This window comes from Rana temporaria, chromosome 5 (genome assembly GCF_905171775.1).
Source record: "Rana temporaria chromosome 5, aRanTem1.1, whole genome shotgun sequence".
Classification (NCBI taxonomy): domain Eukaryota; kingdom Metazoa; phylum Chordata; class Amphibia; order Anura; family Ranidae; genus Rana; species Rana temporaria.
This window is the reverse complement of record NC_053493.1, coordinates 6723931-6746401: the sequence shown is the minus strand read 5'-3', so window position 1 is coordinate 6746401 and position 22471 is coordinate 6723931. Positions and strand designations below refer to the sequence as shown.

General features: G+C 48.5%; 1 protein-coding gene across 2 annotated transcripts in view; it reads left to right on the top strand.

Moving 5' to 3' along the window:
- Positions 1–22471, top strand: part of LOC120939772 (1-phosphatidylinositol 4,5-bisphosphate phosphodiesterase gamma-1-like) — a 160317-nt gene that overhangs the window by 115194 nt on the left and 22652 nt on the right. The window contains exons 21-26 of one of the 2 annotated variants that reach the window (XM_040352124.1): positions 707–784; positions 3402–3505; positions 7322–7418; positions 10412–10496; positions 15417–15580; positions 21647–21743. In XM_040352124.1, the coding sequence (XP_040208058.1) occupies positions 707–784; positions 3402–3505; positions 7322–7418; positions 10412–10496; positions 15417–15580; positions 21647–21743 (625 nt within the window). Of the gene's footprint in view, positions 1–706; positions 785–3401; positions 3506–7321; positions 7455–10411; positions 10497–15416; positions 15581–21646; positions 21744–22471 lie in introns of both variants that reach the window. The other variant, XM_040352123.1, reaches the window with a different exon arrangement.

Here is a 22471-nt window from a genome sequence, read left to right as displayed (position 1 = left end):
AATAATTTAAATGAGTTTTCATATACTTTTGGCTATGTGGTTTACCTTCTGATGCAGGTTCTATACGAGGCTTTCTTAATCAGGGTTCCTCCAGAGGTTGCTAGGGGTTCCTTGAGCAATTTATGCTTTTTATATAAGTTCCCTCTGACACCATTGATCTAGATTTGGATTTAGCCATCTGTAAGGGGGTAATTCTTCCCAACGATCTCAAGTGTAAGAAGCATTTTTTCCACTGACCATCACACTAATGTATCATGGTTTGTGGATACAGTAATTCATAGCAGAGGGTTCCCTGAGACCAGAAAGTTATTTCAAGGGTTCCTCTGTGTTGAAAAGGTTGGGAAAGGTTGTTCTATACCAGGGGTCTCCAAACTTTTCAAACAAAGGGCCACTTTACTGTCCTTCAGACTTTTGAAGGGTCGGATTGTGGCTAGCAGGGGCAGAAAATGTCACGTGCCCAGCATCAGTGAGAATAAATATGGCCTGGGAGTTGGTGGTCAATAGGAGGAGTAGTATTCCCCCTATTAGTAGGAGGAATAGTATCCCATCATTGGTATCTGTGGAACATATAGTGCCCCAAATGGTGCCCCAAAGGCCGGATTAAGACTAGCAAAGGGCCACATCTGGCCCTCGGACCGCAGTTTGGAGAACCCTGTTCTATACCATTAAACAGTTCTTTTGACCAGAAAAATGTCTTTGTCTTCAGGAACTGGATTACGGTGCCCTCTATGAAGTTCGGACTCCGCACCATTATGTGGAAGCCAACAAAATGCCAACATCTCGGGTAAGATGGAGGGTCAATACAGTACCAATACAGCTTTGTAAGGGTCACATAACAGATGGGGGGAATTTCTGGAGTTAAAAGGTCACTACAATTGCAGCTGGAAGCCAGTCATACCTTTTTGAGCTACTAGTGTCCTAAGAACAAAGGATTGGGGGCGATATACTTTTCATATAAAAGAAGGCACATTCAGATGAAGTCATGGGATCTAGTAAATTTACACTGCTTATTGGCCACTCTGAATGATCACTGGTGGGTTTATCTTGCCTGCTTCTATGATGGAGACTCAATGACAAGACCTCCAAGAAGCTTCTGTGTCCCCACCCTTTTAATCCTCTAATGCAGATATTCTCAACCAAGGTTCTCTCGAACACTAGATTGCCAGGGTTTTTCTCTTCCGTTCATGGACGGACACAGCAGCATTGACCTTAGGGTTATATATCCTTCCTTTCAGGAGAGACTTAGGCAGAAAATACAGCACTTCAAGTGTTAAAACACTTCTTTCAGTACAGCACCGCCCAGGGGGCGGGTCCCCCGGGTACATCCCACTCTCTGCATGACGCAGCCCCAGTTCGTAAAACGCAGTACAAACAAAGGAGGGGTGGGTGCTGTGTCCGTCCATGAACTCAGAGAAATGGATTTTACGGTGAGTATAAAAATCCTATTTTCTCTTTCGTTCATTGACGGACACAGCAGCATTGACCTTAGGGACGTCCCCACACGCAATTTACACAAGCAATACAACAAGAGACATTAATTTCTGTTATTTTGGAACACCTTATCTTTATGGGTACAACAGTGTTGGTGGAGTGCTGGACCCTAATATAAAGAAATATTTTTTGTTCTGAGATAAAATACCGCTCCCTAGTAACCAGCAGACCCAGATTGGTCATAGCAGCAGTTAGTACAGTAGAAAAACAAGAGTGCCACAGCATCTATAAAGGTCCAGCAAGTCTTTATTGGTAACTAGACATGTGCAGATTGTTTCGTTCAGAATTCGTTTTTTAACTAATTTCGACAAATTCGTTAATGCGGTAAAAATCAAAATTAACGAAAACCTGCTTAACAAATTTTTTTCCGAATATTCGTAAATTCATACAATCATAAATTTGTACATTTGTACATTCATAAATTTGTACATTCGTAAATTTGTACATTCGTACATTCAAAAATTTGGAAATCTGAAATAATAATTAACTAATAACTTAACTATTACTAACTATTAATTAATAGGTATTGGAATTTCCTTTAAAATTTGGCTATTAGTAAACGTAACGAATACGAATATTATTTAAGTTACGATTTATCCAATATAATGAATGCGTATCTAAACGAATGGAATGGAATTTTGAATTTCCAAATTTCTGAATTTTTGAATGTACGAATTTATAAATTTACGAATTGCGATCATAACGAATGACACGTAAAAAAAAAAAACGAATGAAACTAAAACGAACACATTTTTTGGGAGTGCACATGTCTATTGGTAACAGCAAAAATTATGTAAATAGTCATGTTACGGGAGCTCATTAGTCTTTCTTCTACACGACTAGTAAATACAATACATGAAAAACATATCAATATGATAACATCATCAGAAATCGCAATAAGACAATGTGACAATAAAAAAAAAACTGTTCTACATTTAAAAAAAAAAAAAATATATATATATATATATATATACCGTATTTATCGGGGTATACCGCGCCGGGGTATAACGTGCACCCCAAGCTGAGAAGGGAGCTGAGAATTTTGGAAATAAATTACTTTTTGGATGCTCAGCCTTGTCGGTGTCCGTCTGCTGTCGGCGTCCATCGGCGGCCTTGTCCGGCGTCCGTCTGCGGCCTTGCGCGGGGTCCGTCCAGCCTTGTCGGTGTTCATCTGCTGTCTTGCCCGGCGTCCATCGGCGGCCATGTCCGGCGTCCGTCTGTGGCCTTGCGCGGGGTCCGTCCAGCCTTGTCGGTCTTCGTCGCGTTCGTCTGCCGGTCCGTCCAGCCTTGTCGGTGTCTGTCTGCCGGGGGTTGCAGCCTTGAATTTGGCTCCTCGGTCAAGCTGTGCAGAGCCGGATTTCCGGTGTGTTCGGCTCCTCTCGGCTTCTCTCGCGTGGCTGCGGGCGGAGCCGAGCGTGGCCGAGCCTAGCCGAGTGCGCAGTACACTCGGCTCGGTCGGGCTTTGTCGGCGGCGCTCAGAGACCGCAAGGATCGGCGTACATCGCGCACCTACGATTTTCCCCTAATTTTAAGGGGAAAAAAGTGCGTGGTATACGCCGATAAATACGCCGGTGTATATATATCTTTTTTTTTTTTAATAATTCATAATATTTTTACTATGTCATTTTATTGAGATTTTCCTATTTTACACTAATGAGCCCCCGAAACACGTTGAACACCTATATAAATATTGCTGTTACCAATAAAGATTAACACAGACCATGGGGCGTTCTCATCACTCTACTATATGGAACTTTAAGCACTTTTTGCAGAAGTTTTGTCCAGTAAACTTGGCCATGTTGGTGGTTATATGTGATACGGTGAAGGTCACGCCTTTATATTGTCAGAAGTTTTCTATTGCCATTATCACTTCCCTTCTGGATCGTTATCTCTGGTCTGTATCTCCGCAGTGTATGGTGAAGGCTCTCTATGACTACAAGGCCCAGCGAGAGGACGAGCTTTCCTTCTGTAAGCAAGCCATCATACACAACGTGGACAAGCAAGATGGAGGCTGGTGAGTTTAGACCCGCTGGTGGTGTCTGCCGGTTCTAAATGCTTTTTCGAGTAGCAACTCCAACCAAAATGTTTTACTTATGGAAAGAGTGGGGAGGGGTAAAAGAGATTTTTAAAGGGAGTGATGCTTGAGGGACAACCTATAAAACCCTAAAGAGAAATTACTGCAAATGCTGGCGCACAGAAGGTCTTCCAGGTGGGATTTAAACAAATGCCAGAGGATACAGGCACTACATGTGCCCTATGAGAGCCATTGAAGATCAGGAACCGATCATAGGTGGTCCTGATCATGTGATCACAGTCACCTATGCAGGCTGGAGGCTTCACTGACAGAGCAGCTTGAAGAGCATGGGATGGGCGTGTGAGACCTTTCCCAATCCGCAGCTACAGAGATAAGGAAGAGTCTTGCTGCCTGTGATTAGCGATGCACAGTGTCAGCTTCCTGGCGGGCTCGGGCACCTGGCGTTGTAAACACACCCAAGCCCATCCTTACTGAGGAGACAGTCCTTTGCCCTAGTCCTTTGCCCTAGTTCTTCAGCCAGCTAGCGTTGGGGCCCAGTCTTTACAGCAGTCTTTTACAGTGCGATAGGTGTACACATGTGCATTATGCTCACATTAACATGCACTGTTGTAATATTAAAGTTTTACAGATTACATATTATTCCACTAAAGATTATTCTTATAAGGATTTACACAAGCAATACAACAAGAGACATTCATTTCTGGTATTTTATAACACCTTCTCAGCTTGACTGAGCCACTGAAATAACTTGCTGTGGAATGTGGAGATTAAAGCTGGCCATAGACGGGTAATTATTATTATTTTTTTCATTCAGCCTGCAGGCTGAACAAAAAAAACGGATTCCTCTATCCACACAAGGAAGGCGGATAGAGAAACCCCCCCCCCCCCCACCAGGACATTGTATTCTGACAGCAGGACCCGCCACTGTCAGAGTACACTGTACTTGATGATTGACCCAAGTTTTCCAACATGTTAAAGTCGATCAAACCAGCAGGGATGGCCACACATTGATTAAAATGCTGTCATTCCCTGCTGAACTGCCCAATTTTCAATCCGTCTATGGGCAGCTTAACTGTCGCTAGATACTGTATCGCACAAAAGGACTTTCCATGGGGAGGGGAAAACATAAATTTGTTCTAATAACAAAGATATTATAGCAAGTGAAAAGATGATATAAATACTCCAATATTAGCGAATAAGGGCCAGATTCACAGAGGAGATACGACGGCGTATCTCCTGATACGCCGTTGTATCTCTGAGATACGCTTGTCGTATCTATGCGGCTGATTCATAGAATCAGTTACGCATAGATAGCCCTAAGATCCGACAGGTGTAATTGACTTACACCGTCGGATCTTACGATGCAATTCTAGGCCGGCCGCTAGGTGGCGATTCCATTGCGGTCGGCGTAGAATATGCAAATGACTAGTTACGGCAATTCACGAACGTCCGCTTTGCCCGTCGCTCTAACTTTACGTCGTTTCCGTCGAGATGCGCCGCGTAAAACTAAGGCTGCCCTCTAGGTGGACTAGCCAATGTTAAGTATAGCCGTCGTTCCCGCGTCGAAATTTGAAAAATCACGTCGTTTGCGTAAGTCGTCCGTGAATGGCACTGGACGCCATTTACGTTAACGTCGAAACCAATGACGTCCTTGCGACGTCATTTAGCGCAATGCACGTCAGGTAATTTTCCGGACGGAGCATGCGCAGTACGTTCGGCGCAGGAACGCGCCTAATTTAAATGGTGCCCGCCCCATTTGAATTAGGCGGGCTTGCGCCGAGCGCATTTAGGTTACACCGCCGCAAGTTTACAGATAAGAGCTTTGTGAATCAGGCACTTACGCTGTAAACTTGCGGCGGTGTAACGTAAATGGAATACGTTACGCCGCGGCTAAGTTACGCGGAGATACATGAATCAGGCACTTACGCTGTAAACTTGCGGCGGTGTAACGTAAATGGAATACGTTACGCCGCGGCTAAGTTACGCAGAGATACGTGAATCTGGCCCTAAGCACTTAATATTGTCATTTAATAAATGAAAGCGGAGCTCCACACAAAAGGGGACGCTTCGCCTCCACCCCTCCTCCACATTTGGACACCTTTTGGGGGGAGAGTCAGTGGCGGCCGGTGGGGCAGCAAACAGTATGACACCCCCCGGTCGGTAGCACTTACCCCATCCCGGCCTCCCGTTCTCCTGCTCCCCGCGGGTCATCACAGCGGCTTTCCGTTTCCTCCTTCCTTGGCAGCCAGTTGGGAGTCTTCTCTTTTCAGCCAATCAGAAAGCGGGTCTCACACCCGCTTCTGATTGGCCGCATTGAGGATCAGTGTTTTAACAGCGAATATTCATTCGCTGTTGTAACACACCTGGGTGGGCTCCGGTCGCATCCTCTGCGTCCCGAGCCCATCCTATTGGAGCCTCTGGCTCTAATCAGGTGCTTAAAGCGGGGGTTCACCCTGTTAAAAAAAAAAAAAAGTTTTTTTTTATTAGACCATTACATTCGGCATCGTAGCGCGAGCTACGGTATGCCGGTCTTACATTTTTTATCCCCGTACTCACTGTGCTATCGATGATTGAAGAATCCGGGGAATGGGCGTTCCTATGGTGAGAGAAGGTGATTGACGGCTGGCCCTGGCACGTCACGCTTCTCCGGAAATAGCCGAAATAGGCTTGGCTATTCACGGCGCCTGCGCATAGCCTGTGCGCAGGCGCCGTGAATAGCCGAGACCTACTCCGGCTGTCTTCGGGGAGCGTGACGTGCCAGAGCCGGCCGTCAATCATCCTCCCTCTCCATAGGCACGCCCATTCCCCGCAGGAGTCGGATTCTTCAATCATCGATAGCACAGTGAGTACGGGGATTAAAAATTTAAGACCGGCATACCGTAGCTCGCGCTACGATGCCGAATGTAATGGTCTAATGATGGAAAGGAGGGTGAACTACCGCTTTAAAAAAAAACAAAAAAACCCTGCCGCTGTAATTCCTGCTCCCGGTGCCCTGAAAGGGGCCAGACGCATGAATGGGAGGTGGCATGCATGAATCTATCCATTGCATTTAGGTGGTGACCTGCAGAGAGGGGGCGGGGCCAGGGCACCCCAAATGGACGGGTCACCGCTGGAGAGGGTACCTGGACTTGACAGATATCTGTTCCCACTTACGTGTGGCAAAGTCACTCAGAAGTTCAGCCCCCCTCCTCCTTACCCCTCCCCCCCTTCCGGGCCATTCACAAATCGCAGCACGCTCCGCACATTCGCAGTAGGGAGCTGGCTGTGAAGCCGCAAGACTTCACTGCTGGTTTCCCTTACAAGAAATGGCGGTGGCAGCACCCCAGAGCCGACTTGAAAAAATGTCTGGGGGGAAGACACCGCTGGATCCCTGGACAGGTATGTGTCCTAATATTTAAAGTCAGTAGCTACAGTATTTATACCTGCTGACTTTTAGGCTGGAGTTCTATGAAGCCTGTTCACATATCTCCGTTTCGGCTCCTGTGCATCTTCGGCTCCGTTTCAGGTCCAAATTTAGCCCAAAAATTCGGGCCTATTTTCCCCTGAAATGTAGAACAGGGCCACACCGGACCCCTCTGCTGCAAGCCGCATCCGTCTGCAGTGTGCACCCAGCCTTCATTTTTTCAGGAGCTCTTCTTTAAGTAAAACATTCTGTATAATAATTATATTTCTTTACCAATGTTAGTATCATAACTTCCCCCCTTCCTATTCCTGCAGACAGACCGACCACAAACATGATTGTAGTGTTTAATATCGGTAATGTCTTGTCTCTGCTCTCCCTCTGATTGGCTGCAGGTGGCGCGGGGATTATGGCGGGAAGAAGCAGCTTTGGTTCCCGGCGAACTACGTGGAGGAAATGAGCAGCACGCTGAGCGCAGAGCAGGATGACTCGGTACGGAGCGCTGCGCCCCTCCTCTGCACGAGCAGCGTATGTGATGGACTGAACACTCTCCTGTATATGTTAGCAACACACGAGAAAATCTCTCCGGGAACAGCACCCATGTCAATGTTTAACAAAAAAAAATCATGAATGTATACATTTTAATGAATCATTGGGCCAGATCCACAAAAACGGGCGTATATTTAGGCGGGCGTAGCGCATCTCATATGCGCTACGCCGCCGTAACTCAGAGTGGCTCGTAGGGTATCCACAAAGCACTTGCTCCCATATGTGCGCCGGCGTAACGTAAATCGTCCGGCGTAATTCAAAGTAGGCTTGGAGTGGGCGTGTTGTATGGTAATCTAGCATGACCCCACGTAATTGACGCTTTTTACGAACGGCGAAATCACGTCGCAAATAGTCAATGCTTTTCGACGTGAACGTAACTTACGCGAAGCCCTATTCGCGAACGTTTTACGCAAACGACGTAAACGACGGAAAATTTGACGCTGTCCCGACGTCCATACTTAACATTGCGTTCGCCTCACTATAGCAGGGGTAACTTTACGCCGGTCCGACGCCTTACGCAAACGACGCATATAGATACGCCGGGCGCACGTACGTTCGTGATTTGCATATTCTACGCGTAAATCTACAGAAGCGCCACCTAGCGGCCAGCGTAAATATGCAACTAAGATACGACGGCGTAAGAGACTTACGTCAGTCGTATCTAAGCAAAAATCCGGCGTATCTTGCTTTCTGGATACAGAAAAAAGATACGCCGGCGCATCCTAGAAGTTACGCGGCGTATCAATAGATACATCAACGTAACGTCTTTGTGGATCTGGCCCCTTGTATCTAAAGGATAAGTCCACCATCCCTGTGCTGAGTTCCCGGGTCTGTACACCTGCTGGGCCCATTATGAGGGGTTCCCACCAGTGGCGGTGGAGGAGTCTGCTCCTCATGCTTCCTCCGCTCGGGCGCACTGGCACAGTGAAAACCGAAAGTTTTCCGGTCGTAGTAATACATTTTACGGCGCTGGGTGGAAGATGATCGGCGCAATGGAATGCGCCGCAGGGCGGGTTTAAAGCCTGCAAATTAAGCGCCTCGTCTGCAATCTCGTGATTGCATAGATGTGGCGCTTCCCATAGTGCACTGTGTCCGGCACCCGAACACAGTGCACTTAAAGACCTTTTTTTCAAATTTTTTAAAGAGCCATTTAAAAATATTATTATTTTTTGGACTGCCTGGGGGGACGGCGCCCGTGCACCCCCTATTGACGGCCCGCCACTCGTTCCCACTATCCCTGTGTCCCCATTATGACGAGTTCCCACCATTCCTGTGCTGAGTTCCCGGGTCTGTACACCCGCTGTGCCCATTATGAGGAGTTCCCACCATTCCTGTGCTGAGTTCCCGGGTCTGTACACCCGCTGTGCCCATTATGAGGGGTTCCCACCATCCCTGTGCTGAGTTCCCGGGTCTGTACACCTGCTGTGCCCATTATGAGGGATTCCCACCATCCCTGTGCTGAGTTCCTGGGTCTGTACACCCGCTGTGCCCATTATGAGGGGTTCCCACCATCCCTGTGCTGAGTTCCCGGGTCTGTACACCCGCTGTGCCCATTATGAGGGATTCCCACCATCCCTGATGTAGAGTTCCCGGGTTTGTACACCTATTGTGCCCATTATGAGGGGGGATTCCCACCATCCCTGTGCTGAGTTCCCGGGTCTGTACACCCGCTGTGCCCATTATGAGGGATTCCCACCATCCCTGATGTAGAATTCCCGGGTTTGTACACCTATTGTGCCCATTATGAGGGGGGATTCCCACCATCCCTGTGCTGAGTTCCCGGGTCTGTACACCCGCTGTGTCCATTATGGGGGGTCCCCACCATCCCTGCTGGTTTTTAAATGTATTTTACATTATGAAGGATGCAAGGAAGAGGTGTCAGAACACATAAAGGTAGACAGGAACAGGGTTGGGTATTATGGATAGGGGATATCACTGTTAAGGATATATATGAAGTTGGGGGCTGACTCCACCCAGAAGACCCCACTGATTACTAGATTGTTACTTTTGGGTGAAACAATGTGACGTTTACAGAACCAACCCATAATATCTTGTCTATGAAGATGCAGCGTAGTTGCCCTTTAAGGACCAACCCATGGAGAAATATTTGCTTGCACAGCAATGTTGGGAAACTTTTAGTGACTTTTTTTTCCCAAGATTGATAAATAAGGAGTACAGTAAAGGCTGAAATACTCTTCCAGAGGAAAATGCTGCTGCCGGCTCCCTCCAGTGACACCGGTGAAGACCTGGGGACTTGAGGAGAGGAGAATAAGCTGATATTACAATCTTCCACCTTCGGGAGAGGTCACATGACTGTACCCAAGCCTAGAGGTAGTACTGAAGGGAGCTCAGCACAGCGTTTTCTCCAGGGGTCAGGTCCTGGGGAAAAAAGTGTGGGAACTCCCACCCAAGAGCCACTCCCCCACCAAAAAAAAATGATACGCTCATAGGCATAATTACTAAAGTTCTTTCTAAATCCCGCGATAACTCACGGCAGACCTCCGCAATGTCTCCTGGGAACAATGACAAAAGCTCCCAGGACACATTGCGGCATCGAGGAAGTGACGGAATACCCGCACACTACCCGATGAATCCATATACAGGAAGCGGCCAGTAACATAAAGGATTACTAAGGTTCGCCTGCCCCTGACAGTGAGTCAAGCTGGGCACCGCCGCTTAGTGAAGGATTGGCTCGGGCGGCTCGGCTGCTCTCGGCTGCTTTAGTCCTGCAAAGGGAACTGCGTTCCTGCTGTGAAAAAAGTGCAGGAACTCCGTTCCCACGCGTTACCGCAGGACTTGAGCCCTGGTTTTCTCCAGGAAAGGGAAGTAGTTTAGCATATTCATGTAGGCACCCGAGAAAGACTGAACTTTTGACCATTGACTCCGCCTTTTTCTCTGCCTCCAATAACCAATATTTTTTTTCCTCCATCTTTCAGACGCTGTTTTTCGGTCAGTCTGCGGAGAACAGCCCTCTGGGAAACTTCCTGAAAGGGTTTATAGATGTGCCCTCCTGTCATATTGGTGAGTACCGGGGTTCATATTTAACCAGTATTTAACCCTCCCCTTCCTGCCCGGGCCTTCCCTCCCCTTCCTGCCCGGGCCCTCCCTCCCCTTCCTGCCCAGGCCCTCCCTCCCCTTCCTGCCCAGGCCAATTTTCAGCTTTCAGCATTGTTGCTATTTAAATGACAATTGCGCGGTCGTGCTACACTGTACACAAACAGAATTTCTATCATTTTGTTCCCACAAATAGAGGTTTCTTTTGGTGGTATTTGATCACCTCTGGGTTTTTATTTTTTGCCAAACATAAAAAAAGACCAAAAAAAACAAAAACTTTTTTCTTTTGTTTTCATTATACAATTTTGTAAATAAGTAAGTTTTCTCCTTCATTGATGGTCACTGATAAGGCGGCACCAATGAGGTGGCACTGACAGGCACTGATGGGCATTAATAGGCGGCACTGATGGGCACTCATGGGTGGCACTGATGAGCACAAAAGGCTGCACTGATGGGTACTTATGAGTGGCACTGATAAGCAGCACTGCTACGTGGCACTGATAGATGGCACTGATAGGCATCCCTTCTGGCACTGGCAGGCATTGTGGGTGGGCACTGATTGGCCGCTGCCTGGGCACAGGCACGTCTCTTATTCTACCCAAAATGGCAAAAAAAAGTTCTACTTTAATGCTGTGTAATCTCTGGAGTCAGTAACTCTCCTGTACATCTGAGCCCCGAGGAAGGGGGATTTTTTTTTACCCCTGAAACGTGTCGGATGTCAACTGCCCTTTAAAAATCATTTACACTCCTCTGCTCCATTGATTCTTCCTTTCCTACTTAATGCCATGTGACCTGTGATGTCCCCTGACCGAGCCGGGTTGATGCAAAGGATAGCGGCACTGCACCAGCTCGGCTCCCCGCATATCTCTATAAAATAAAGATAATCGCAGCCCTAAAGTAGCATTCACATAAGTAGGGATAGGAATGTCCTGATTTAAGGGGCCACCTGGTGCACTCAGAAGTATTGTGGGCTTAGACACGTGCACTACCAAAAAATTTGTTTGTTTTTTCGTTTCGGAAATTCAAAAATTCTGAAATTTGAAAATCCAAAAATAAGAATAAAAATGCGAAAATTCAAAAGAATTAAAATCTGAAAATCTGAAATAATATCTAACTGATAATAACAAACTATTAAATTATAGGTATTCGAATTTCCTTTCAAATTTGGCTGTTGGAGAACGTAACAAATCTATGCAAAGTTACTAATTATCCGAAATAATGAATGGAACGTAACAAATTACTTTTTTTTATTATTATTATTATTATTTATTATTATTTATTTATTTTATTATAATTATTATTATTATTTTTTTCTGTTCCATTTGTTTAGATGCGGCATTCGTTATTTTGGATAATTCGTAACTTCAGATAAATTCATATTCGTTACCTTAACGAACATCCAAATTTGAAAGGAAATTCCATAAATTTAATAATTACAGTAGTTATTATTAGTTGGTTATTATTTAGAATTTTCTTATTTAGAATTTTCTTATATTCTTTCTTATTTTCAGATTTTCGAATTTCCAAGTTTTCTAATTCAAAAAATTTGGAAATTGGGGAAATTCGAAAATCTGAAAATAAGAAATTTGAAATAATAACTAACTAATAATAACTAACTATTAAATTATAGGTATTGGAATTTCCTTTCAAATTTGGCTGTTGGAGAACGTAACAAATCTATGCAAAGTTACTAATTATCTGAAATAATAAGAGCCGGTTCACACAGGGGCGGCACGACTTCGGGGGCGACTCGGCCAGGCGACCTGAAAACGATTTCCAAGGCGATTTGCAAAATGACTTCTGTATAGAAGTCAATGCAAATCGCCCCGAGTCGCCCCCCGAAGTAGTACAAGAACCTTTTTCTAAGTCGGAGCGACTCGCGTCGCTCCTATTAGAACGGTTCTATTCACTACAATGGGACGCGACTTGTCAGGCGGCTGTGTCGCCTGACGAGTCGCGCCAGTGTGAACCGGGTCTAAATGGAACGTAACAAATTACTTTTTATTATTATTTTTTTTTTATTATTATTATTATTATTATTAATTTTTTCTGTTCTTTTTTAATTTGTTTGGTTGCGGCATTCATTATTTTGGATAATTCGTAACTTCAGATAAATTCGTATTCGTTATGTTCACTAACAGCCAAATTTGAAAGGAAATTCCATTAATTTAATAATTACAGTAGTTATTATTTGGTTATTATTTAGAATTTTCTTATATTCTTTCTTATTTTCAGATTTTCTTATTTTTCGATTTTCGAATTTCCAAATTTTCTAATTAAAAAAATTTGGAAATTGGGGAAATTCGAAAATCTGAAAATAAGAAATTTGAAATGATAACTAACTATTAAATTATAGGTATTGGAATTTCCTTTCAAATTTGGCTGTTAGTGAACATAACACAGGGTTTGACAAATTTGCTTGGAATCTAGGAGCCAGCTAAAAAAGTAAGGAGCCAGAAAACGCGCCCCGTCCCGACGAGCTCGCGCGCAGAAGCGAACACATACGTGAGTAGTGCCCGCATATGTAAACGGTATTCAAACCACACATGTGAGGTATCGCCGCGATCGTTAGAGCGAGAGCAATAATTCTAGCCCTAGACCTCCTCTGTAACTCAAAACATGCAACCTGTAGAATTTTTTAAACGTCGCCTATGGAGATTTTAAAGGGGAAAAGTTTGTCGGCATTCCACGAGCGGACGCAATTTTGAAGCGTGACGCGTTGGGTATCAATTTACTCGGCATAACATTATCTTTCACAATATAAAAAAAATTGGGATAACTTTACTGTTGTCTTATTTTTTTATTAAAAAAAGTGTATTTTTTCCCCAAAAAAGTGCGCTTGTAAGACCTCTGCGCAAATACGGCGTGACAGAAAGTATTGCAACGATCGCCATTTTATTCTCTAGGGCAGTGGTCATCAACCCTGCCCTACAGGGCCCACTAAAAGGCCAGGTTTGCAAGATAACTGAAATACATCACAGGTGATATCATTTGCTGCTCAGTGATTGCAGTATTCTAGTCTGCATCTCCCAATGGTAATACATAAAACCTGGCCTGTTAGTGGGCCCTGTAGGACAGGGTTGATGACCACTGCTCTAGGGTGTTAGAATAATAAATATATATAATGTTTGGGGGTTCTAATTAGAGGGAAGGAGATGGCAGTGAAAAACAGTGAAAATTTACACATTAGAACTGGTTTTACTTGTAATGCCAACGGCCACCACCAGATGGCGCCGGTCACAGAAGGAAGCTTGGGACTTCACAAAGCCACGGCCTCAATTACCGGCGGGCGCGGGCGCCAGGTCACAATTTCTTGTCGCAATTGCGACCTGGCGCCCGGATACAAATACAAATTTATCTGGAAGTTACGAATTATCCGAAATAACGAATGCCGCATTTAAACAAATGGAATGGAACAAATTAATAATTAACAATAATAATAAAAAAGTCATTTGTTACGTTCCATCTGTTTAGATGCGGCATTCGTTATTTCGGATAATTCGTAACTTCCAAATACATTTGTATTTTCGTTACGTTCCACGTTAACAGTCAAATTTGAAAGGAAATTACAATAACTATAATTTAATTATTTCCGATTTTCGAAGTTTCGGGTTTTTGAATTTTAGGATTTTTCGTTCTTATTTTTGTTTTTTCAAATCTCCGAAATTTCCGGATTTTCGAAATTTCCAAACTTGTGGATTTTGGAATATTCGATTTTCTGAATATTCGGAAACGTTCGTTAAACGGGATAATAATTTGGGATATTTTTCCGAATTAACGAATTTGTAGATATTCCTTAAAAAACTAAATTTGGAAAGAAACCAATTGCACGTGTCTACTCAGGATGCCACCTGATAATATTATAGCGGACAAGAGTGCATATTATGGGCTGTGCGGGAGGAATCATGCAGACGGACATCTGGTGCCTGTTACAGTGGGCCCACATGCACATTGTTGGCAGCAGAGGCGTTGCTAGGGGGGTGCGTGGGGTGCGGTTCGCACCCGGGTGCCACCCGCTACAGGGGTGACACCATCCCAAGGGTGAGGAAAGCCCTTGCTGACTTAAAAGTTTTTTTTCTTTCAGCTGGAAACCAACCTCCAGCGCCGCGGCCATGGGTGTTCTCCTCCTCCTCTGTCTCTCGCTGCTGCCTGTCATGATCTATTCTCCACCGCGGCTGCACACTGTCCTCTCCAGCTGCCGCCCGGGTGTTCCGTGTATCTGAGCCGCCCGAGCTGGTGCGGTAACGAGCGGGGGTGTCAGCTTTGCGATGAGGGGGGGGGGTTTGTCCTCCGTGGTGTTGTGACAGATGGGGGGCTGTACTACTGATAAAGGGGGGTAGTTTGTCCTAGCTTGAATCCTGCTAGTTTTGAGAAATAACGCTCGCAAACCGAGTCCGGATTAAAAAAAAAAAAAAAATGCTTGTATTGCGATACGCTCGTGTACCGCGTTACTCGCAATCCAAGGTTTTACTGTACAGCCTACTTCCTGTGTCTTGTCTGGTCATTAGCCTAGGCTTATGACATCATTCACAGCTCTCTCTCTCTTACTCTTGTGAGAGTTTGCCAGAAAGGGAGGGGGGATGAGTCATAAGAGGGCCAATGAGGGCTGCAGAGCTGGAGGTGCGCCTCTGTGTAAATCCAGGAAGTGAACAGGCAGCAGCTTCAGCTGCCCACACTTAAAATTGCTGCAGCCAGACTCAGTGGAGGGGGATTTCTGCAGCATATTTGGCAAGTACAGGATCACAGTATATATATATATATATATATAATAATATGCAAAGTTGTTGGAGGGAAGCTTCAGAATGGCAAAGATTTGTTTTATTACAAATAATGTGAGCGGACCGTAGTTCCTCTTTAAACCCCACCCCTTTTTCTTTTCCTCTGCAGTCTTATCCAAAGAAGGCCGAGGCCTCAAACCCTACATGTTCACCATCCACTCCCAGCAGATGTCGCACCCCTCTCAGGCGCTGGATGTGGCAGCCGATTCGCTAGAAGAGCTTAATGACTGGATAGCGAAGATACGAGAGGCCACCCAGAACGCAGATGCCAGGGTGAGTCCGCATTGATGACATGCAATACTCCTGATGAACACCAGAGGGCGCAAACAAGCTGCAAAAAAGGCTGTTTTGCGAAGGGCTCCCCCTATAGGTGGTGATATCACAAATGAATTACAGCAGCTGGAAAGGCTGATAACATTGTATGAGATCTCAGTTCAGTACACAGGAAGTGACTAGGACACTGAATTTCTGGCGGGATCAACGGATATGTTTCTGTGCTTGCTGGAAAGTTTGAATTTTGTATTTTAAATGTATTTTGAAACCGCAGAGTTGTCCCCCCTCTCCCTGTAGATGGGGATCCGCAGAGTTGTCCCCCCTCTCCCTGTAGATGGGGATCCGCAGAGTTGTCCCCCCTCTCCCTGTAGATGGGGATCCGCAGAGTTGTCCCCCCTCTCCCTGTAGATGGGGATCCGCAGAGTTGTCCCCCCTCTCCCTGTAGATGGGGATCCGCAGAGTTGTCCCCCCTCTCCCTGTAGATGGGGATCCGCAGAGTTGTCCCCCCTCTCCCTGTAGATGGGGATCCGCAGAGTTGTCCCCCCTCTCCCTGTAGATGGGGATCCGCAGAGTTGTCCCCCCTCTCCCTGTAGATGGGGATCCGCAGAGTTGTCCCCCCTCTCCCTGTAGATGAGGATCCGCATGGTTCCCCCCCCCTCTCCCTGTAGATGGGGATCCGCATGGTTCTCCCCCCTCTCCCTGTAGATGGGGATCCGCATGGTTCTCCCCCCCTCTCCCTGTAGATGGGGATCCGCAGAGTTGTCCCCCCTCTCCCTGTAGATGGGGATCCGCAGAGTTGTCCCCCCTCTCCCTGTAGATGGGGATCCGCAGAGTTGTCCCCCCTCTCCCTGTAGATGGGGATCCGCAGAGTTGTCCCCCCTCTCCCTGTAGATGGGGATCCGCAGAGTTGTCCCCCCTCTCCCTGTAGATGGGGATCCGCAGAGTTGTCCCCCCTCTCCCTGTAGTCCTCCCTCTCCCTGTAGATGGGGATCCGCAGAGTTGTCCCCCTCTCCCTGTAGATGGGGACCCGCAGAGTTGTCCCCCCTCTCCCTGTAGATGGGGATCCGCAGAGTTGTCCCCCCCCTCTCACTGTAGATGGGGATCTGCATGGTTCTCCCCCCCCTCTCCCTGTAGATGGGGAACCACAGAGTTGTCCCCCCTCTCTCTGTAGATGGGGATCCACAGAGTTGTCCCCCCTCTCCCTGTAGATGGGGATCCGCAGAGTTGTCCCCCCTCTCCCTGTAGATGGGGATCCGCAGAGTTGTCCCCCCTCTCCCTGTAGATGGGGATCCGCAGAGTTGTCCCCCCTCTCCCTGTAGATGGGGATCCGCAGAGTTGTCCCCCCTCTCCCTGTAGATGGGGATCCGCAGAGTTGTCCCACCTCTCCCTGTAGATGGGGATCCGCAGAGTTGTCCCCCTCTCCCTGTAGATGGGGACCCACAGAGTTGTCCCCCCTCTCCCTGTAGACGGGGATCCGCAGAGTTGTCCCCCCTCTCCCTGTAAACGGGGATCCGCAGAGTTGTCCCCCCTCTCCCTGTAGACGGGGATCCGCAGAGTTGTCCCCCTCTCCCTGTAGATGGGGATCCGCAGAGTTGTCCCCCCACTCCCTGTAGATGGGGATGCGCAGGGTTGTCCCCCCTCTCCCAGTAGATGGGGATCCGCATGGTTCTCCCCCCCTCTCCCTGTAGACGGGGATCCGCAGAGTTGTCCCCCCCTCTCCCTGTAGATGGGGATCCGCAGAGTTGTCCCCACTCTCCCTGTAGATGGGGATCCGCATAGTTCTCCCCCCTCTCCCTGTAGATGGGGACCCGCAGAGTTGTCCCCCCTCTCCCTGTAGATGGGGACCCGCAGAGTTGTCCCCCCTCTCCCTGTAGACGGGGATCCGCAGAGTTGTCCCCCCTCTCCCTGTAGACGGGGATCCGCAAAGTTGTCCCCCCCTCTCCCTGTCGATGGGGATCCGCAGAGTTGTCCCCCCTCTCCCTGTAGATGGGGATCCGCAGAGTTGTCCCCCCTCTCCCTGTAGACGGGGATCCGCAGAGTTGTCCCCCTCTCCCTGTAGATGGGGATCCGCAGAGTTGTCCCCCTCTCCCCGCAGAGTTGTCCCCCCACTCCCTGTAGATGGGGATGCGCAGAGTTGTCCCCCCTCTCCCAGTAGATGGGGATCCGCATGGTTCTCCCCCCCTCTCCCTGTAGGCAGGGATCAGCAGAGTTGTCCCCCCCCTCTCCCTGTAGATGGGGATCCGCAGAGTTGTCCCCACTCTCCCTGTAGATGGGGATCCGCATAGTTCTCCCCCCTCTCCCTGTAGATGGGGACCCGCAGAGTTGTCCCCCCTCTCCCTGTAGATGGGGATCCGCAGAGTTGTCCCCCTCTCCCTGTAGATGGGGACCCGCAGAGTTGTCCCCCCTCTCCCTGTAGATGGGGATCCGCAGAGTTGTCCCCCCCTCTCACTGTAGATGGGGATCTGCATGGTTCTCCCCCCCCTCTCCCTGTAGATGGGGAACCACAGAGTTGTCCCCCCTCTCTCTGTAGATGGGGATCCACAGAGTTGTCCCCCCTCTCCCTGTAGATGGGGATCCGCAGAGTTGTCCCCCCTCTCCCTGTAGATGGGGATCCGCAGAGTTGTCCCCCCTCTCCCTGTAGACGGGGATCCGCAGAGTTGTCCCCCCTCTCCCTGTAGATGGGGATCCGCAGAGTTGTCCCCCCTCTCCCTGTAGATGGGGATCCGCAGAGTTGTCCCCCCTCTCCCTGTAGATGGGGATCCGCAGAGTTGTCCCACCTCTCCCTGTAGATGGGGATCCGCAGAGTTGTCCCCCTCTCCCTGTAGATGGGGACCCACAGAGTTGTCCCCCCTCTCCCTGTAGACGGGGATCCGCAGAGTTGTCCCCCCTCTCCCTGTAAACGGGGATCCGCAGAGTTGTCCCCCCTCTCCCTGTAGACAGGGATCCGCAGAGTTGTCCCCCTCTCCCTGTAGATGGGGATCCGCAGAGTTGTCCCCCCACTCCCTGTAGATGGGGATGCGCAGAGTTGTCCCCCCTCTCCCTGTAGATGGGGATGCGCAGGGTTGTCCCCCCTCTCCCAGTAGATGGGGATCCGCATGGTTCTCCCCCCCTCTCCCTGTAGACGGGGATCCGCAGAGTTGTCCCCCCCTCTCCCTGTAGATGGGGATCCGCAGAGTTGTCCCCACTCTCCCTGTAGATGGGGATCCGCATAGTTCTCCCCCCTCTCCCTGTAGATGGGGACCCGCAGAGTTGTCCCCCCTCTCCCTGTAGATGGGGACCCGCAGAGTTGTCCCCCCTCTCCCTGTAGACGGGGATCCGCAGAGTTGTCCCCCCTCTCCCTGTAGACGGGGATCCGCAGAGTTGTCCCCCCCTCTCCCTGTCGATGGGGATCCGCAGAGTTGTCCCCCCTCTCCCTGTAGATGGGGATCCGCAGAGTTGTCCCCCCTCTCCCTGTAGACGGGGATCCGCAGAGTTGTCCCCCTCTCCCTGTAGATGGGGATCCGCAGAGTTGTCCCCCTCTCCCCGCAGAGTTGTCCCCCCACTCCCTGTAGATGGGGATGCGCAGAGTTGTCCCCCCTCTCCCAGTAGATGGGGATCCGCATGGTTCTCCCCCCCTCTCCCTGTAGGCAGGGATCAGCAGAGTTGTCCCCCCCTCTCCCTGTAGATGGGGATCCGCAGAGTTGTCCCCACTCTCCCTGTAGATGGGGATCCGCATAGTTCTCCCCCCTCTCCCTGTAGATGGGGACCCGCAGAGTTGTCCCCCCTCTCCCTGTAGATGGGGACCCGCAGAGTTGTCCCCCCTCTCCCTGTAGACGGGGATCCGCAGAGTTGTCCCCCCTCTCCCTGTAGACGGGGATCCGCAGAGTTGTCCCCCCTCTCCCTGTAGACGGGGATCCGCAGAGTTGTCCCCCCTCTCCCTGTAGACGGGGATCCGCAGAGTTGTCCCCCCTCTCCCTGTAGACGGGGATCCGCAGAGTTGTCCCCCCTCTCCCTGTAGACGGGGATCCGCAGAGTTGTCCCCCCTCTCCCTGTAGATGGGGATCCGCAGAGTTGTCCCCCCTCTCCCTGTAGATGGGGATCCGCAGAGTTGTCCCCCCTCTCCCTGTAGATGGGGATCCGCAGAGTTGTCCCCTCCTCTCCCTGTAGATGGGGATCTGCAGAGTTGTCCCCCCTCTCTCTGTAGATGGGGATCAGCAGAGTTGTCCCCCCTCTCCCTGTAGATGGGGATCTGCAGAGTTGTCCCCCCTCTCCCTGTAGATGGGGATCCGCAGAGTTGTCCCCTCCTCTCCCTGTAGATGGGGATCTGCAGAGTTGTCCCCCCTCTCACTGTAGATGGGGATCAGCAAAGTTGTCCCCCCTCTCCCTGTAGATGGGGATCAGCAGAGTTGTCCCCCCTCTCCCTGTAGACGGGGATCCGCAGAGTTGTCCCCCCTCTCCCTGTAGATGGGGATCCGCAGAGTTGTCCCCCCTCTCCCTGTAGATGGGGATCCGCAGAGTTGTCCCCCCCTCTCCCTGTAGACGGGGATCCGCAGAGTTGTCCCCACTCTCCCCTATAAAACTGTTCTTTGCTGCGCAGATAAGACAAACATTCACACAATCAGGGATGAAATCGCTGAACTTCCTCTGTTATGTGTGATTGCTATATTGTCAGCCCCACCAAGTGGCAAATAATTCAATTGGCAAAAATAAATGTATTTTGGCCACTAGATGGCAGTAATGATATGGGAATCGCACAACATAGAGGAAGGATCACCCCGATTGTGTAAATGTTTGTCACACAACAAATCTTTTATACTCAGATCCCCAAATCTAATGACTAAGCTGAGAATTGTCGGATGTCTCTCCTACATTTAAAAGGCTCAGTGGTCTAAAGGGGGTCTCCAAATTCTTCAAACAAAGTGCCAGTGTGCTGTCCTTCCGACTATAGGGGAGGCCGGATTGTGGCCAGTGGGGGGAAGAAAATGTCCCAGGCTCCGCATCAGTGAGAATAAACATGGCCACAGGGTTGGTGGTCAGTGGGAGGAGGAATAGTGTCCCATCATTGGTGTCAGTGGGAGGAATAGTGTCCCATCATTGGTGACAGTGGGAGGAATAGTGTCCCATCATTGGTGTCAGTGGGAGGAATAGTGTCCCATCATTGATATCAGTGGGAGGAATAGTGTCCCATCATTGGTATCAGTGGGAAGGAATAGTGTCCCATCATTGGTGTCAGTGGGGGGAATAGTGTCCCATCATTGGTGTCAGTGGGAGGAATGGGGCCCCATCATTGGTATCAGTGGGAAGAATAGTGTCCCATCATTGGTGTCAGTGGGAGGAATAGTGTCCCATCATTGGTGTCAGTGGGAGGAATAGTGTCCCACCATTGGTGTCAGTGGGAGGAATAGTGTCCCACCATTGGTATCAGTGGGAGGAATAGTGTCCCATCATTGGCGTCAGTGGGAGGAATAGTGTCCCATCATTGGTGTCAGTGGGAGGAATAGTGTCCCATCATTGGTGTCAGTGGGAGGAATAGTGTCCCATCATTGGTGTCGGTGGGAGGAATAGTGTCCCATCATTGGTGTCAGTGGGAGGAATAGTGTCCCATCATTGGTATCAGTGGGAGGAATAGTGTCCCATCATTGGTATCAGTGGGAGGAATAGTGTCCCATCATTGGTGTCAGTGGGAGGAATAGTGTCCCATCATTGGTATCAGTGGGAGGAATAGTGTCCCATCATTGGTATCAGTGGGAGGAATAGTGTCCCATCATTGGTGTCAGTGGGAGGAATAGTGTCCCATCATTGGTATCAGTGGGAGGAATAGTGTCCCATCATTGGTGTCAGTGGGAGGAATAGTGTCCCATCATTGGTGTCAATGGGAGGAATAGTGCCTTTTTTTTTTTTTTTACCTTTCTTCAGTTGCTTCCTGGTCTCTGGCCTAGGTCAAAATGATGTCATACATTCCGCGATTCTTCAGGAGGGGAGGAGGGGCTTTCTCAGCTAAGATGGCCGCAGCTAGAAATGCTGGGGGGGTGGGGGGGGGGTACCTGTATGCACCGTATAACACTCTGAGGCTCTCAATGTTCACAGATGCAGGAGGGGAAGATAATGGAGAGGAGGAAGAAGATCGCGTTGGAGCTTTCTGAGCTGGTCGTCTATTGCCGCCCGGTGCCTTTTGATGAAGAAAGTAAGATGTTTGTTTCTGGCAGATTATTTGCAGATAATGATCAGTCAGGGCGTCCCCTCTTCCCCGTACAGCCCACCCCCCAACATTCTGAGATCGGAATGAGGGACACCTATTAGCAAAAGTATGTAGGCATAGGACACACCCCCCTGCGACGCCCCCTTAACTACTTAAGCCACGGACCATTTGGCTGGCCAAAGACCAGGCCACGTTTTGCGATTCGGCGCTGCGTCGCATTACCTGACAATCGCGCGGTCGTGCGACGTGGCTCCCAAACAAAATTGACGCCCTTTTTCCCCACAAATAGAGATTTATTTTGGTTGTATTTGATCACCTCTGCGGTTTTTATTTTTTGCGCTATAAACAAAAGTAAAGCGAGAATTTTGAAAAAAAATCAATATTTTTTAATTTTTGCTATAATAAATATTCCCAAAAATATATAAAAAAACGATTTTTCCCTCAGTTTAGGCCGATACGTATTCTTCTACCTATTTTTGGTCAAAAAAAAATCGCAATAGGCACTTATCGATTGGTTTGCGCAAAAGTTATAGCGTCTACAAAATAGGGGATAGTTTTATGGCATTTTTATTAACTTTTTTTAATTAGAAATTGCGGCAATCTGTGATTTTTCGTGACTGCGACATTACGGCGGACACATCGGACACTTTTGACACCATTTTGGGACCATTGTCATTTTTTACAGCGATCAGTGCATGAAAATGCACTGATTA